The sequence below is a fragment of the Anolis sagrei genome, chromosome 2 (genome assembly GCF_037176765.1).
Source record: "Anolis sagrei isolate rAnoSag1 chromosome 2, rAnoSag1.mat, whole genome shotgun sequence".
NCBI lineage: Eukaryota > Metazoa > Chordata > Lepidosauria > Squamata > Dactyloidae > Anolis > Anolis sagrei.
This window is the reverse complement of record NC_090022.1, coordinates 47,405,877-47,421,620: the sequence shown is the minus strand read 5'-3', so window position 1 is coordinate 47,421,620 and position 15,744 is coordinate 47,405,877. Positions and strand designations below refer to the sequence as shown.

At 45.7% G+C, this 15,744-nt stretch overlaps 1 protein-coding gene across 4 annotated transcripts in view; it reads right to left on the bottom strand.

Annotated features, from left to right (window-relative positions):
* Positions 1-14,322, bottom strand: part of GRM7 (glutamate metabotropic receptor 7) — a 588,333-nt gene extending 574,011 nt beyond the window's left edge. For 2 of the 4 annotated variants that reach the window (XM_060766298.2, XM_060766300.2), the window contains exon 1: positions 13,542-14,322. In XM_060766298.2, coding sequence (XP_060622281.2) covers positions 13,542-14,096 — 555 coding nt within the window. In that variant the 5' untranslated portion in view covers positions 14,097-14,322. The remainder of the gene's footprint in view (positions 1-13,541) is intronic. The other 2 variants (XM_060766299.2, XM_067463483.1) reach the window with 1 other exon arrangement.
* Between the last annotated feature and the right edge of the window lie 1,422 nt (positions 14,323-15,744).

Below are 15,744 nucleotides of genomic sequence, written 5' to 3'. Positions count from 1 at the left end.
GTGGCCATAAAACAATAAGCAAAGACATCTCAGCAATTCCTTCTATTTTTCTATGATCATTGGAATAATTTCTCAAATGATTGTAACTCTGATGGCACCACATATAGACATTTTAGATCAGTGGTTCTCAATCTTTCATCTTCCTGTTGTTTTGGACTTAAGTTCCCAGAAATCCCAGCCAGTCTACCAGCTGTTAGGAATTGTGAGAGCTGAAGTCCAAAACGCCTGGAGAACCAAAGGTTAGGAACCACTGTTTTAGTTAGACTACCTGCAGTTATATAATGTCAGTATTGTCCCTGGGCACATCCCTGAACAGCTAAGAGATAGATGTACCATCTTGCCAACTTGCAACATTCAGCTTGCACTATGCTCATCATCCACTGCATTAAAAAAAAATTAAAGATCACACACATTCATACAAATTGAATCAAGCATTTAATTCTGAGACCTATATTGAGCACATTAAGCATATGTGTCCTTTTGTCATTAATTTTGCTTCTGACAGAATCTAATAGAGACCAAAAATGTATATACCTGGCATTGCCTGCTGCTCAATGGAACTGGACATGCAGTATTAGTGCTTTCCCAAGGCCATATCCAAATACATTCTTTCTCAGATTTATAAACATGGGCCACAGTGCCAATGCTGATTGGAGACATTCTTCTACCTGGGGCAAAGGGCAATTCCTACACTTGCAAGGTACAACTTTGGACTTCATGATTTTCTGGGTTAAGCTGATAAGAGCGGGTTGCAAGTTGCTTACCCTTTACAATCCACACTGAGGTAAGAGCAGGAGAAAATTCCAATTTCCATTTGAATAGGCCTTTATTTTTCACATCTCAGACACAGAGCAATCAGTTTGGTCTAGACTCCTGAATCTTTACTAACAATGTGAGGAGAGGAATAGAAGATGTGAATTGCCATAAAATAGTTTTGTGGTGATTAGAAAAGCTTCATTCTTGTTCTCTTAGGAAAATAACAGAGCAATTCTTTTTGATGTATCCATTTGTTTGCCTTCCTCTGCTTTAGGCAACCACAGGCATTCATTGATGAATCTTTGATGGTGATGCTTTCTCCATGTTGTTTGCTAGATGGTGATCAAGGATAGTGAAGTACATTCCTGGAATTTCACCTACCCAAATCTGGAAACAAAGTGCTCTCACTCCAGATGATCCACTGGAAGTATTTCATAGAGCCATGGAAGATGACTTAGAAATGCTAGAAAGATATTATCTCTAAGCATTTTTATGGTCCTCTAGTATGATTTTATAGTATGTTTCCTCTGGAAATCATTCATTTGAACAGGCTTCCTTACTAGCCATGGCTTCATGTTTTCATGTTAAATCCAAGAACATATTTCTAATGGATATAGGGGTTGTACTGTAATTTACTCATTCAGAGGCAGTGCAGTCCTTCTCCACTTTCAAAATCAATTTATGCAGGTGTAACCTTTAATCCGATCCCCAAATTTCTTTCTATTACATTTCCCCTCTTCATCCAGGATTTTCATCCTCCCTGACACTATCAAACATTATGCTTGTCAAATGGATTTCATTGTAGACATCATACTTCTCAACTAAGGTAGTAAAAATCATCATATTCTCATCCCCAGGGTACTCTGCCTTGTTTCTTATTGAGAATAATCTGCATAATGCTGTTAATATAAATAATAGCCACTTATATGATGACATGGGGCATTTTATTTAATGGATCAACACCTGAAGGCAAAATGGCTTCTCAAAGAAATAAACTCAGTAAGTGGCAGGTACCAGTTTAGTTATTGCAGCGATAATGACAGTGTGAGCCATAGATCTCACTTTCCGTGCAAGGTCATTGATATGGCTCACAAGCATCCTAAATTTATTTATTTGTTTATTTGTTTGGACACCAGGGGTGTTTACCCCCAAATATTCCCAATTTTGCACTGGTCTCCTGCACCATTTTAAGCATTGGATGTACCTTTTTTTAGCATGAAGCATTTGAAATGCAATATTATTATTTTAGAAGGTACAGCTACCCTGTCACCTACCTCTGATCTAATGATTACCACCCCATTCTATGTTTCACCACTCCTGCCCAAACATTAAAATAAGATAGAGGAAGAAAAAGAGATGCAAACAAGAGATGGGAAGAAGTGAGGTGCTGCAATTCTTCATGTTTTATACAAAATGGAGCATAACTATCTCACAAATGGAGACTAAATGCAAGGTAATGCAAAACAGGAAGGCAGCCAAGTTGTTGTTGGTAGTAGTGATATCCTGTTTTTCTCCAAAAATTGATACTCATTTTTCTAGTAGCAGCTATAGAAAAACCTACCATGCTTAAATGAAAGCTCTAATACCCCCAAATTTGCACCTTTTGAGTTAGATTGTAATTTCCATGCTTGCTCAGGTCTGTTGATATCGTGGTCCAGGACATCTGATGAGTGCCAAACCGGTCTAAGACAATTCTCTTTGCACAACTAGCTAAGGTGACATACTGTCCACCATTCTAAAGCACATCCCAGGAAACCTTTCTTTAAAAGTCTGTATGGGCAACTCTTCCTCGTCATCCTGTAGGCCACCTTTAGTAACACGCTTTCCTGCCCATCACTTAGGGACTTGATAACATCTTTGAAGGATGTGTGCTTTTACCTGTGATTTTTGATCTTTATTGGTGCAGCCATACATGCAATATGTATGACTGAACCAATGGTAGTACATTAAGAAGTAATAATAAAGCATGTGTGAGTGTGAGCCAGTTCAGGGCTGACTGATGGGTAGCTTTTACACCACATGCACCACCCCTAAAACTATGTGCAGACTTCATTGTCTTTCAATCTTGGCAGAACATTCATAGTTTCAGACTATGACTCACAGAACTATATAATGTCTTTACCCTTCCTACAGTGGTACTTATATTTAAATATCCTTCAAGAAATGTACAGGCATTGCTCTCCTACAAACATCATTGAATAATGATCCAGTTTTGTTTCTTGCTATATGCACAAGTCATCACAAGCTTTGGGCCCACATCTTTCACTTTTCCCTCTTATTCGGATAAAAATAGAACAGTGGTTTTCAACCTTTGGTTTGTCAGATGTTTTAGACTTTAACTCTCAGTAGCCTCAGTTAGCATGATCAATGGTCAAGGATTCTGGAAAAATGAAGTCCAAAACATCAGGCAGGCCAAAGGTCTAGCACTACTGGAATATTTAGCACTAGGCTTGTTTGATCACAAAAAAAAAAAAATGGTTCAAAACTTGTTTCGGTTGTAGGGGGTGCTGGTGGTTTGATTCTAAAGTCGCTTCCTTTAAAAAAAAATCAAAACTTTCTGAAACTTCCGAAACAGCTTCATTAATGGCAGATACACATGTGCAGTAGGAAAAAACAGCACTGGCACTGGGGAAACTTCAGGGCTCTTCCACTCAGGCCACTCCTGACCGAGGGGCTCTTCCACTCCAGGCCTGCCTCGGCTGTCAATGCTGAGGAGGAGGAGGAGGCAGCGACGCCCCCTCAGGTGCCACTTGGCTCCCGCTGCCAGGCTTCAGCCAGGCAGCAGGCTTCAAGTTGTTAGGAATAATGGAAGTGGAAATCCAAAACACCTGGAGGGGCCAAAGTTTGCCCAGGCCTGGAATAGATGCAGCCATGCCACAGTTCAATGTTATGGGATCCTGAGGTTTGGCACTCTTTGGCAAAGGAGGCGGAAAAACCATGCAAAACTACAGCTCCCAGGATTGTGTAGCATTGAGGCAGAGCAGTTGGAAGTGGTTCCTCGATAAGATCTGCCTGATCCACCTGGGGGGAGGCAGGCAGGAGAGGGAATGAAGGAAGAAAGGAGGGAGGGAAGGGAAGGGAGGGAGGGAGGGAGGGAGGAAAGAAGGAAAGAAGGAAGGAAGGAAGGAAGGAAGGAAGGAAGGAAGGAAGGAAGGAAGGAAGGAAGGAAGGAAGCCCAATCAACCTTTAGTGCCACTGATCTATAACCTGCCTGGCTAATCTCCCAGTTGCTAAATCTTGAGATTGAGGTGAGAAAAGGGGGGGGGGGGTGGAGTGAGGAAAACCTGGTTTGAATGCAAACTCCAGAGCTCCAGCTGGTAATGCAGAAGAGGAGGAGGAGCCTGCTGCTCAGCCATTTTGGTGAATGTGCAGCAAGGCAGGGTGAGAAATGTAGTTTAACAACAGGGCCTTTTGCAATCTCTACCATTGGGGGCCTTCCCTTCACAAACTACAACAATGGCTGTGCTTAGGCATGCCCACCTCATCCCTCCTTTGCATCACCCAGGAGGGGAAGCAAAACTTTACAAAAGTTGCTTAATGCTTGTGAAAATTAAAATAACCTTGGGAGAGTTCCGAACATTACAAAATATTTATGAATAAAAAGGGTAAGTGCTTCAAATTGTAATCACGCCTCTTACTTTTCCTGCATGATACAAAACTGATTCAAAAGACCAAATTCAAAGACCAAATTCAATAAGTCTTAATAAATTTAAGGTTTTAACGAAGCGAACCTAACCAACTCTATTTAGCACATTTGTATCCCACCCTTCTCACCCCAACGGGGACTCAGAGTAGCCTCACAAAAGGTAACAATTTGAATCATCATCATGATCATTTACTATTTCTCTGTTGAGAATGCATTGATTGTAATGGACAAGATGGCCCTTCTGGTTTCTTTCAATTTTATGTTTCACCATAATATCTGAACTCAGACAACCATGGTTTATTTAAACTACCAGTGGGGATTGTGCAGCCTTCCAAATGTAGCCACACTGTAGCTCCCAGCCTTTCTGACCACTAGTTAACATTAAATAGGGCTGCTTGGGACCACATTTCAACCATGACTGGATTACTTTAGAATCGTCATTTCTAGTTTATTTAGTGGGAACAATTCATAGTTTCAGATCCTTATTTCTTCACAAACAGGGATTTGAATAAATAACTTTTTTCCAGATTTGGATAAATCAGGAAATACTGGCTCATTTTGAAATCTTCCACTATAGGTAATCTGGGGTAAATTAAATGAGGCACTGTCATAGACTGCTTTCAGTTATTAGTTTCTCATAATGCTGCACCTAAGTATTAGTTGCTATTTTATATATATATATTGCAAACTGGAATGGGAAATTATGCATTCTGGAGAAGGGAAAACAGAGGAAAAACAATTTCTGTTCACAGAAGACCCCCAATCATACTAGAGCAGTGGTTCCCAAGCTTTGGGCCTCTGAATATTTTGGACTTCAGTTCCCACAATTCCTAAAAGCTGGTAAGCTGGTTGGGATTTCTGGGAGTTGAAGTCCAAAACAGCTGGAGGCCCAAAGGTTGAGAACCACTATAAAAGGGGGATCCAGTTTAACTGAGATACTGTTTGAGTTAAGGCAAAACTTGCCTCTTATCTCATATTTTCCTATAGTGAAAAATAATCATCTTTTTAAAATAATGGTTTCACTGTTCATCTACACACATACATTTTTTCTGCATTATTCTGCTCCCTCCACCTTACTCACAGATTTGTAGCTGGAAGGCAAGCTTGTTATGCTTCTGCATATAAATCAAGGAAAGACTTTCTGTTTCATTAAAGAATAACAAGCTATTTTAAAAATAAAAAGCGAGTGCATATTTGCATTTTACTTCTAAGCCCATCTATTATTTTCAGCCCCACTGAAAGGGGAAGGTGGGGTTCTTGGTGGGAGGAGAACTTCATCACATCAGCTGGCAGCCATTTCCATTTTATCCTGGCAAAGTTTTAATCCCTTCATGTCTCTGTGCACAGCTGCTGAGTGAAGGATGTTGACTTTCATCCTGGAGTGAGTCTCTTTCATTTAGCAAGATTTAGCATCTTAACTCTAATTCTACTAGTTGGCTGGATGGCCACTGAGCTTTTAAAATGGTGAAAAGCTGCCAACATGCCCCAACAATGTCTTGTCCATTTGCACTATGTTCCAAAGGCTCCTGAGAATCAAGGCTTTTCTGCTTCTTTAATTATGACAATGTCCACTGTGAGAATGACTTAGGGGTGGGGGGAGAGAAATAAAGGTGCTTCTTTCTTTCTTTTTTTAGAAAAAAATAAAACAGGAAGTAACTTGGACAGTAACTTGTTTTGCAGGCCCCCAAAGAAATTTCTTTGCAGATTCATAGAATCATAAATTTGGAAGAGACCTCTTGAGCCATCCAGTCCAATCCCCTGCCAAGAAGTAGGAAAATTTCATTCAAAGCACCCTTGACAGATGGCCATCCAGCCTCTGTTTAAAAGCCTCCAAAGGATAGAGTTCCACTGCCGAAGAGCTCTCACACTAAGGAAGTTCTTCCTAATGTTCGGGTGGAATCTCCTTTCCTGTAGTTTGAAGCCATTGTTCCACCTCCTAGCCTCCAGAGCAGCAGAAAACAAGCCTACCGCCTCCTCCCTATGACTTCTCCTCACATATTTCTACATGGCCATTGTATCTCCTCTCAACCTTCTCTTCTACAGGCTAAACATGCCCAGCTCTTTAAGACACTCCTTGTAGAACTTGTTCTCCAGACCCTTGATAATTTTAATCCTCCTCATCTGGACACATTCCCACTTGTCAACATCCCCCTTCAATTGTGGTGCCCAGAATTGGACACAGTATTCCAGGATCTAGATACTAGACTCCTATTTGTGCAGATTTTTATCCAAACAGAACTATGTTAACATAAACCATGTAAATACACTGCATATAAACCACAAAAAGAAATTACAAGTCTGAATGCTACTTGGTTATCTCATAGTCCTTGAAAAAGTAAACTGTCTCCAAAATGCAGTCCAAATAAAGTCCAAATAGTTCAAATTGATGTCCAATTCAAAATATTTTCCAAATTATAATGCTTGCTGTCCAGTTAAAAATATTATCCAAATTATAATGTGACAAGGATCCCCGGGTTGAGGTTGCCTTGTTTCAGGGGACTTCCCCTTCTTCAGGATTTTGTCTTCTTTGTAAAAGTGGGTGGTTCACCATACATCCCTAAATGGGTGATAAGAAACAACATAATAGATTTGTTTGTTATCACCCATTTAAGGATGTATGGTGAACCACCCACTTTTACAAAGAAGACAAAATCCTGAAGAAGGGGAAGTCCCCCAAAACAAGGCAACCTCAACCCGGGGATAATATTTTGGACAGCAAGCATTATAATTTGGATAATATTTTGAATTGGACATCGATTTGAACTATTTGGACTTTATTTGGATTGCATTTTGGAGACAGTTTACTTTTTCAAGGACTACGAGATAACCAAGTAGCACTCAGACTTGTAATTTCTTTGTGTGGTTTACATGCAGTGTATTTACATGAGGCCTTGGCCTTTGTAAGCTGCATCGAGTCCTTCGGGAGATGCTAGCAGGGTACAAATAAAGTTTAATAATAATGGTTTGTGTTAACATAGTTCTGTTTGGATAACAATTTGTAACTTGTATTTTGTCATTGTTATAGATATTTGTGTTTCTTTGATCCATCTGTGTTTCTTTGATCCTATTTGTGCAGGCCAAAATCTCATTGGCTTTTGTAGCTGCCGCATGACATTGTTGGCTCATGTTTAACTTGTTGTTCGCAAGGACTCCAAGATAGCTCTATCTAGGAATTTTGCACAAACTCAGAGGCCTCCAAACTCAGCACTTTTATTGTTTCCATGGTACTGTTTTCATGATGTTGTATTTTATTGTGATATGTTTCTCTTTGGTTTTGTTTTGTTTTTATTTTATTTTACATTTTAACTCTGTGCTCTCTGTGCTTGTCCCTTTGTAAGCCACCCTGAGTCCCTTTGGGGAGATGGAGGTGGATATAAGAATAAAGTCATCACCATCATCATCATCATCATCATTACATTTTTCACATGTACTTCTATTGAGCCAGGCATCCCCAATTCTGTATCTTTGTATTTCATTTTTTCTGCCTAAGTGGCATATTTTGCATTTGTCTCTGTTGAACTTCATTTTGTTAGTTTTGGCCCATCTCTCTAATTCCTTAAGATTGTTTTGAATTCTGCTCCTGTCTTCTGGAGTATTGGCTATCCCTCCCAATCTGCTGTCATCTGCAAACCTGATTACCATGCCTTCTAACCCTTCATCTAAGTCAGTGGTTCCCAACCTGTGGTTCCTAAATTCTTTGGCCTTCAACTCCCAGAAATCTGAACATCTGGTAAACTGGCTGGGATTTCTGTGAGTTGTAGGCCAAAACACCTGGGGACCCACTGGTTGAGAACCACTGATCCAAGTCATTAATAAAGATGTTGAACAGAACTGGGCCCAGGATGGAACCTTGTGGCACTCCACTTGTCACTTCTTTCTGGGATGAAGAGGAAGCATTGATGAGAACCCTTTGGGTACATTCACTTAATCAATTGCAGATCAACTTTACCTAGACGTAATCATCAAGTGGAATTTCAACTATTTCTTTAATTGCATCATGATAAACTATTCTAAGGAAAAAAATCAAAATCAAGTATAGACAGCTTGGCTTGGGGATTTGAAACTAACTAAAGCTAAAGTCTGGACTTTAGTTAGTTTCAAATCCCCAAGCCAAGCTGTCTATACTTTATTGTAAAGTCCATGATCAGGGTACTCTAAACAAAGATGAGGACTGTTGGGCCTTCCAGATGTTGTGGGACTAATCTCTTGATCTCTTATCATTGGTTCAACCAGCAACTAATGAATGACAGCAGGAATGAACATGCATGCTTCACATCCATGTTCTAATAGATATAAAAGTACATAGCCTGCATACTGAAGTGACAGCATCAGTTTACATGAAATGAGAAGAACATGCAGATCATTGATGTCATGAAATTCCTCCAGACTGTTTTTATTGCCCACATCCCCCCAGGCCTCTTCCAAGACCTAAATTGAGCATGGTCCTCCAAGGTGCCTTGAGAAAGGATAATGCAGTCTGCCAAACTCCAACAGTTACAAACCCCTGGCATACATAAAATGTCAGTGCTCCCTCTTACTATTCCAATGCTCCACATCCACATGTCGGGATGGGCCAAGTGAGCGAGGCATTGAATCCACTCCATGTTGTAATCTGAACTTTATCATAGCATGAACCCCATTCCTCAAAATGGGGAAATCTCATTTAAAGCTCAGGCTAAAACGCTGAGCTGACATTGATGTAGAAGCCACCAGTATATCCACCTCTCCCACTCCACATCCATTGGAACACTCACTACCATAATAGTAGTAATGTTAGATGTCTTCTCCTGCCTCCTGTCAATTTCTTGCCACTTTAAAAAAAAACAGATGGAGGCTCATGAGTAAGGACAGTCTAAAGAAACCTCCAATGAAAGTCACACATATCTGATCTGTGAAATATTCATAGTCAGTCAGCACACATCATGGAACAGTCTCTGTTTTGGTGGCAGAATGAGCTAACATGAGGTGATGTAGAATTCAAACAGAACAGAGACCATTTTCAGAGTTTGTGTGACTGCATCTTCATTTATGGTGTGGAAAATCCCCATTATAGAGGACACATCAGGATTGACTTTGTGCCACCTTATGTAAGATCTAGAATGCTAGACACACCAAAGTCATTGTCTCATTATTCCTAAAAATAGAGCAGAAGATGGGAAAGGGAACTATTGTGGGCGGGAAAGAAGGCACTCTGCAAAAGTAAGTAGGAGGTGATTGGTTTTTTGAACTCACAAAAAAAATGTGACCCCAAAGCTGTTGAGCTAGGGCTTCCTCCTCTATGTTAATAATATCCCTCAGTAAATGAAATGAAAAGTGGGTGGAAGATGTCTGACAGGCAGCCGGTGTCATTATTCAAGAAAGAATTAACCCTTAGACGCTGGCTAAACCCAGTCATATTAAAGATGGTGGAGTAAAACCTCTACCGTTTGCAACTAGAGTTGAACCCTGACTTGTAGGTCTTGGAAGACAAGTAAGGTTCAGATAAGCTAGAAAGGAAGCTGCAGCAGATATCTTCCAATGCAACAAAGTTTTCATGGCAACAAATAACAACCTAAGCTGCACCTATACCATTGGAACACTGCATCCCCTTATAGAAATTTCAACAGAGGGACTCCTGGCCTGACACAAGAGACAAGTAAGAAGGGTTGGATACCATATGTAAGAAGGTGGTAATTTAACCAGCAAATCAACTGAGATCTCAACTGAAACACTTCAAATGAAATGCTGAAGCGAGTAGTTGCAAATAAATTACTACTAAGTAGAAAGACGGTTCTCTTTCTTGTGGGCACAGTGGTGGAACCTTGTTTGCCATATCTCTTTAGAAGAAGAGATGCAGAAGGTGGGAGGAGGAATGAGGGAAAGAGAGGAGAGGGAGAAGAGAGGGGATAGGAGGAGGAGAAAGTGTGGCAGGGAAGAAAGGCAGAAGAAAAATGAAGAGGAGAGAGATAATGAGCAGCAAAGAAGACGGGAGAGGAGAAAGGAAGAAAAAATGTAGTGAAAAGAAAAACAACAAAGAAAAGCAACTCAGAGGAGGCATGATGCCCATATATAAATATACGAGGGGAAGCCATAGGGAGGAGGGAGCAGGCTTGTTTTCTGTTGCCCTGGAGACTAGGATACAGAACAATGGCTTCAAACTACAAGAAAGTACATTCCACCTGAACATGAGGAAGAACTTCCTGACTGTGAGAGTTGTTCAGCAGTGGAATTCGCTGCCTCTGAGGCTCCTTCCTTGGAGGCTTTTAAACAGAAGCTGGATGGCCATCTGTTGAGTGTGCTTTGAATGTGATTGTCCTGCTTCTTGGCAGGGGCTTGGACTGGATGGCCCACGAGGTCTCTTCTAACTCTATGATTCTATGATTCTTGGGGGGAAATGAGAGAGGAGGGAGGAGGAGAAAATGTGGTGAGAAGAAAAGCAGGAAAAGAGGAGGAGAGAGAAGTAGAGGAAGATAGGAAAGGAGCAGCCGGCAAGAACGACTGCAAGGTAAAAAAAAATGGGGGCAATCCAGTTTCTGCACTACAATCGCTTGTATTTATTCACACGCGTCCTCCGGTGTCCTCCCCATCCTGAGCTAGGAAGAACCAATCTTGCTTTAGAAAGAGGGCATGAAATACAGGAGAGGAAAAATGGCTCTCAAACAGTATGATGAGAAAATAGGACGTGCAGGGAAATGAAGAGGAGGGGAGCGAGCCGCTTGCTAAGGAGGGAAGAACTGCTGCGGCTCATCCGCCTCTCTAGGCGCGGTGCCCGGCTCAGCAGGAGCGGCACTTGCGCTTCCGCCTCGGGAGACAGAAAGCGCCGCCTTTCCCGGAGATATCCCGGGAAGCCAAGGGAGGAAGGAAGGAAGGAGGAGGGGAGGAGGGAGGAAGAGAGGGAAGGAAAGAAGGAAGAAAGGGAGAGACGGAAGGAGAGAGGGAATAAGGGAGGAAGGAAGGGAAAGAGTGAAGGAGGGAGGAGGGCAGGAAGGAAGGGAGGGAGTGAAAGAGGGAATGTAGAAAGGAAGGAAGGAAGGAAGGGGATCCAAGTGGGACGGGGCTGAAGGAAGAGCCGTGCCCAACTTTCCTGGGCAAGCGACAGGTTGGTGCTTTTTCTCTGCTCTTTGGCACTCTCTCGAAACAGGCTGCCCTGACATTCCCTCTGGAATACCCCGAAACCCCCGCCTTCTGCCTTCTCTCTTCTGGCGCCTCTCAGGCCAACCCCCCACCCCCGGACCATGAGGAGAGAGGGCGGGGCTAGGGCTCCCCAGAGGGACACCCCCCCCCCCAATTTCCTAGCAGCTCCTCTCGCTCCAAAGCCAGGCTCACAAGCGCGGCTTTCTCTCCTCTGTCCTGTTTGGGATCCTTCCTTTTGCAGTCCCAAGCTCTCTATTCGTTTCTAAATTTCACGATGAGGATTATTTTTCTCCCTTCCAAAGCCCCAAGAAAAACCAAGGCATCGAGAGTAACAGAATCTAAGCGTTTTCCTCTCTCGCGTTTGGGAAAGCCCATCAATTTCTAGCCACCCAGAAAGGAGGGGCCTCTCTTTGGGGATTCTCTATCGCGGAAGACCCTAGAACAGGGGCTTCTGTGTGCGTGTCCCATCCTGGGAGACGCTAGAAAAGGGCCGATTAAGCTTGTTTTGACCGAGAGAGGTTCGCCATTTCCCAACTAGAGAGCGAAGTCTAACTTGAACTGAAAGGAGGATATTTGGGAAAGCCTGCCACGCCACGGCCCGGGCGACATGGAGGAACGAAAAACACACGTGGAAACAGAGCTTTGCGGCAACACACACACACACACACTCTCTCTCACACACACACAGCCTGAGCAAGCCTCTAATCCGATTTTCTCCGCCCATTTCTCTCGACTCGCGGGATGCGTTCTGGCAGCCCTCCCAGCTCTCTCTCTCTCTCTCTCCTTTTCTCTCTCTCCCTCCAAACATTTCTCTTCGCGCTGCTTCTGGCGCTGAAACTGACCGACTTCCTAGAGAAACTGGCCAGGCACTTGCTGATCTGTAGCAAGAGAGATTCCTAACACGGCTCCCTTTTGAAAAACCGCGATCTGATCAATTTTCTCTCCCTAAACAGTTTTCACTTCCCATGACTGCCCGCTTTGGTGGGTTGAGGATGCCCAGGAAGAGTGGCACAAGCACTTCAAGCCCTCGCATTCCGGCCACCTCTTCTGACCGAAGAGACCCCTTCCCATCGTTTTCATGACCCAAAGGGGGGGGGGGGGAGGGCAGATCTTAAAGCCGAACAGCTCGTGACGTCAAGGGAAAGGAAGACCCACTTTCCCCCCGAATTTCAGGCTTAGCTCTCCCCCTCCCTTCACTCTTGCTTCCACTAAACTCAAATAATAATTTGGCTAAAACTGGAAGGATTCCTGGGAAATGTCTTGAAGGATCTGTGCCCCTTCCTGAAGGCCTCCCTCCCCCCCCCCCTCTCTCTCGAGAGAGAGGAAACCCGAGGGAAAGAAGGGGGAGTTGGTTAGGGAAGAGGTGGCAGAGGAGAGGAGAGTCCTACACTGGGAAGGAAAAACCGAGACGAAGGGGGTCCAGAAGGAATAACGAAATCAAATCTGCGTCTTTTCGCCTTGGAGCAGTGTCTCCACACACACAATGATCACAAAGGTAGAAGCGTCAAGGAGAAGCGTCAAGCGGCCCGTTAAGTCTTATATAAGATTCCTCAATATTACCCCCTGCCTCGGAGCCCCCGCTGGCGCAACGGGTTAAACCCTTCTGCCAGCAGGACTGCTGACTGACAGGTCAGCGGTTGGAATCCGGGGAGAACGGGTTGAGCTCCCTCTGTCAGCTCCAGCTCCCCATGCGGGGACATGAGAGAAGCCTCCCACAAGGATTGTAAAAACATCAAATATCCGGGCGTCCCCTGGGCAACATCATTGCAGACAACCATTTCTCTCATACCAAAAGCGACATGCAGTTTCTCAAAAGAAAACCCGACTCGTGCGAGGGTCTGATTCTCCATTCACAAGAAACACGCGTCCACGAAACACCACGCGACGCCTCTACTCCCAAGGAGCCCCACTTCCGCTCCACAGACCTGCTAAGACCCGGGAGGGAGGGGAGGAGGGGAGGGGAGGGGAGGAGGGAGAGAAGGGGCGACCACCTGCTGCTGTTCCTACTACCGGAGACTGTTCCTACCTGGAAGAGGCGTAGGATGTTGGCCACCATGATGGAGACGGAGCTTCCGGCGGCGCCGACCACGCCGAGCACCTTCTCGGGCCGGACGAAGACGGGCGGCTCTCCGTTGGTGCAGCGCACGTCGGAGGTGTCCTTCTGGATGAGGGCCTGGACGAAGGTGAGCGACTGCTCCAGCGCGTAGGTGTCCCGCGAGCAGGTGTCCAGGATGCGCGCGCCCAGCGTCACGTTGGGCAGCAGCTCCGGGTCGCTGTTGATCTGGTCCAGCGCGTAGAGCATGGCCTCCAGGCGGTGGATGCCGGCCTCGCGCTTGATGTCCCCGCAGGGCCCACCGGGGCCGCCCCCCTCCGCGCCCCCAACCCCCCCGGGCACCCCCGGCCCGCCCAGACCCTTGGCGTGGACCGGGAAGAGGCCGCCCAGCGTGATGTCGCCCTCCAGGCGGATGGAGTGGGGCGCGTAGGTCTCCTGGCCCCGGGCCCAAGGGCCCCGCGCACACAGCAGCGCCCACAGCCACCACAGCGCCCCTCCAGGCGGGCCCCAGCGCCCCCCACCGAGCATGGCCGGTCCCAGGCAGGGATGCGAGGAAGGGTCCTTGCCTTCGCTCTCCAAGAGGAGGATTCCCTCGAGAGGAGGGAGGGGGAGCAGAAGAGGAGCAGCAGGAGGGAGACCCAGCCACTCTCCGGAGCCCTGCCGTCGGAGCGCTCCCCTCCACGCCGCCGCTCACTCAGCACTGCGCGGACAGAGGCTGGGCTGTCGCTTTAAATGCTCGCCCGGCTCCTCTCCGCCCCCCGCCCTCCCTCCCTCCCTCTCTCGCTCTCTCGCTCTCTGCCTGCCTCTCCTTCTACCCTCCTCCTCCTTCGCTGCTCCTCCTCCTCCTCCTTCCTCCAGCTGCCTGCTCTCTCTCTCCTTGCGCGGCGTCGTTACGCAGAGAGGCGGACCGAGAGAGCCGCCGCCCGAGCCGGGAAGCTCAGCCGAAGAAGGAGCGTCTCCAGGATCAGCACCGTGGACAACGCCTGCCTCCTTCCCGGCGCCGTCCGCGTCCCGCTCTCTCCCCGCCTCTGTATCTTGACGCTCGGGGAAGGCAGCGCCTCCAGGATCAGCACCCTGGACAGCTCCTGCCTCCTTCCCGGCTCCCTCCGCGTCTGCTTCCCTCAAGCCGCTCTCTCTCTTCCCTCTCTCCGCCTCTGAATCTCGACAGAGAATGTTTCCGCTCCCCAAACATCTTAATCCACCTGTTATCCGCAGCTCCAACACTGGCTCCCCATCGCTCCCCTCGCGGGGGACCTGGAGTTTCAGCCCGTTAGTCTGAATGGGGACCAGCCTGTTGCCCAAATGTGCAACTAAAACTCTTGTTGACCCGACACTGCAGTGATTCGAGGGAGTTCTTCCCTTCCCAGTTCAGAAGTTCGTTGGCACAGAAGCTACGATTTTTCCCAGGGCCCAAGTGGGAATCGGAAGGTTCTGAGGCTCTTAGGAATGGTGGGAGCTGAAGTCCAAAACGATTTGGGCCCAAGTTGGCCCATGCGCGTCCTACTAATTTGCATAAGGTTTCTGATTGGCTGGCCTCGACATTCTAACATTCTTAAGTGGCTGAGTGGGGAAGGGAAAGGGTCCGAGGCTGTTATGAATGGTGGGAGTTGAAGTCCAAAACACCTGGAGTGTGGAAGTTTGCCCATGATTGATCTATCTGGTCTATCTATCTCAGCCACAGGAGTGGCTTAAATAATGTGTTCTTCCCCTGTGATTACGTGGGGCAAGAAAGGCCTGCAAATCCTTGAAGGAATAGTTATGGGTTGTTCCAGAAGATGGCATGACTGGAGGTTTGTGAAGTCTCAGTTGCCTTAACTCTCCCTCCCCCCCCCCCATGCTGCCACATAAAATCCAGATTATCTGCTTTGATCTTGATTATATGGCAGTTGAGACTCATATCATCCAGTTCAAAGTAGATAATGTAATGTGGATTATTTGCTTTGATAATCTGGATTATATGGCAGTGTAGAAGGGCTTCTGGGAACTGGACCTAAATACTTAAGAGGGCCACAGGCTGTGCACCTCTGCCTTAGACTCTCTGGAGCCTCTCCTTAGTATTGCCATTCCCAGAGACAGAACTGATACAAACAGTGGAAGGCTACAAAATCTCTGCAAGCTCACAGGGCCAGCTCTGCTATATTGCTGCCTAGAGCAGAAAGGAATAAAAGACAAGCAC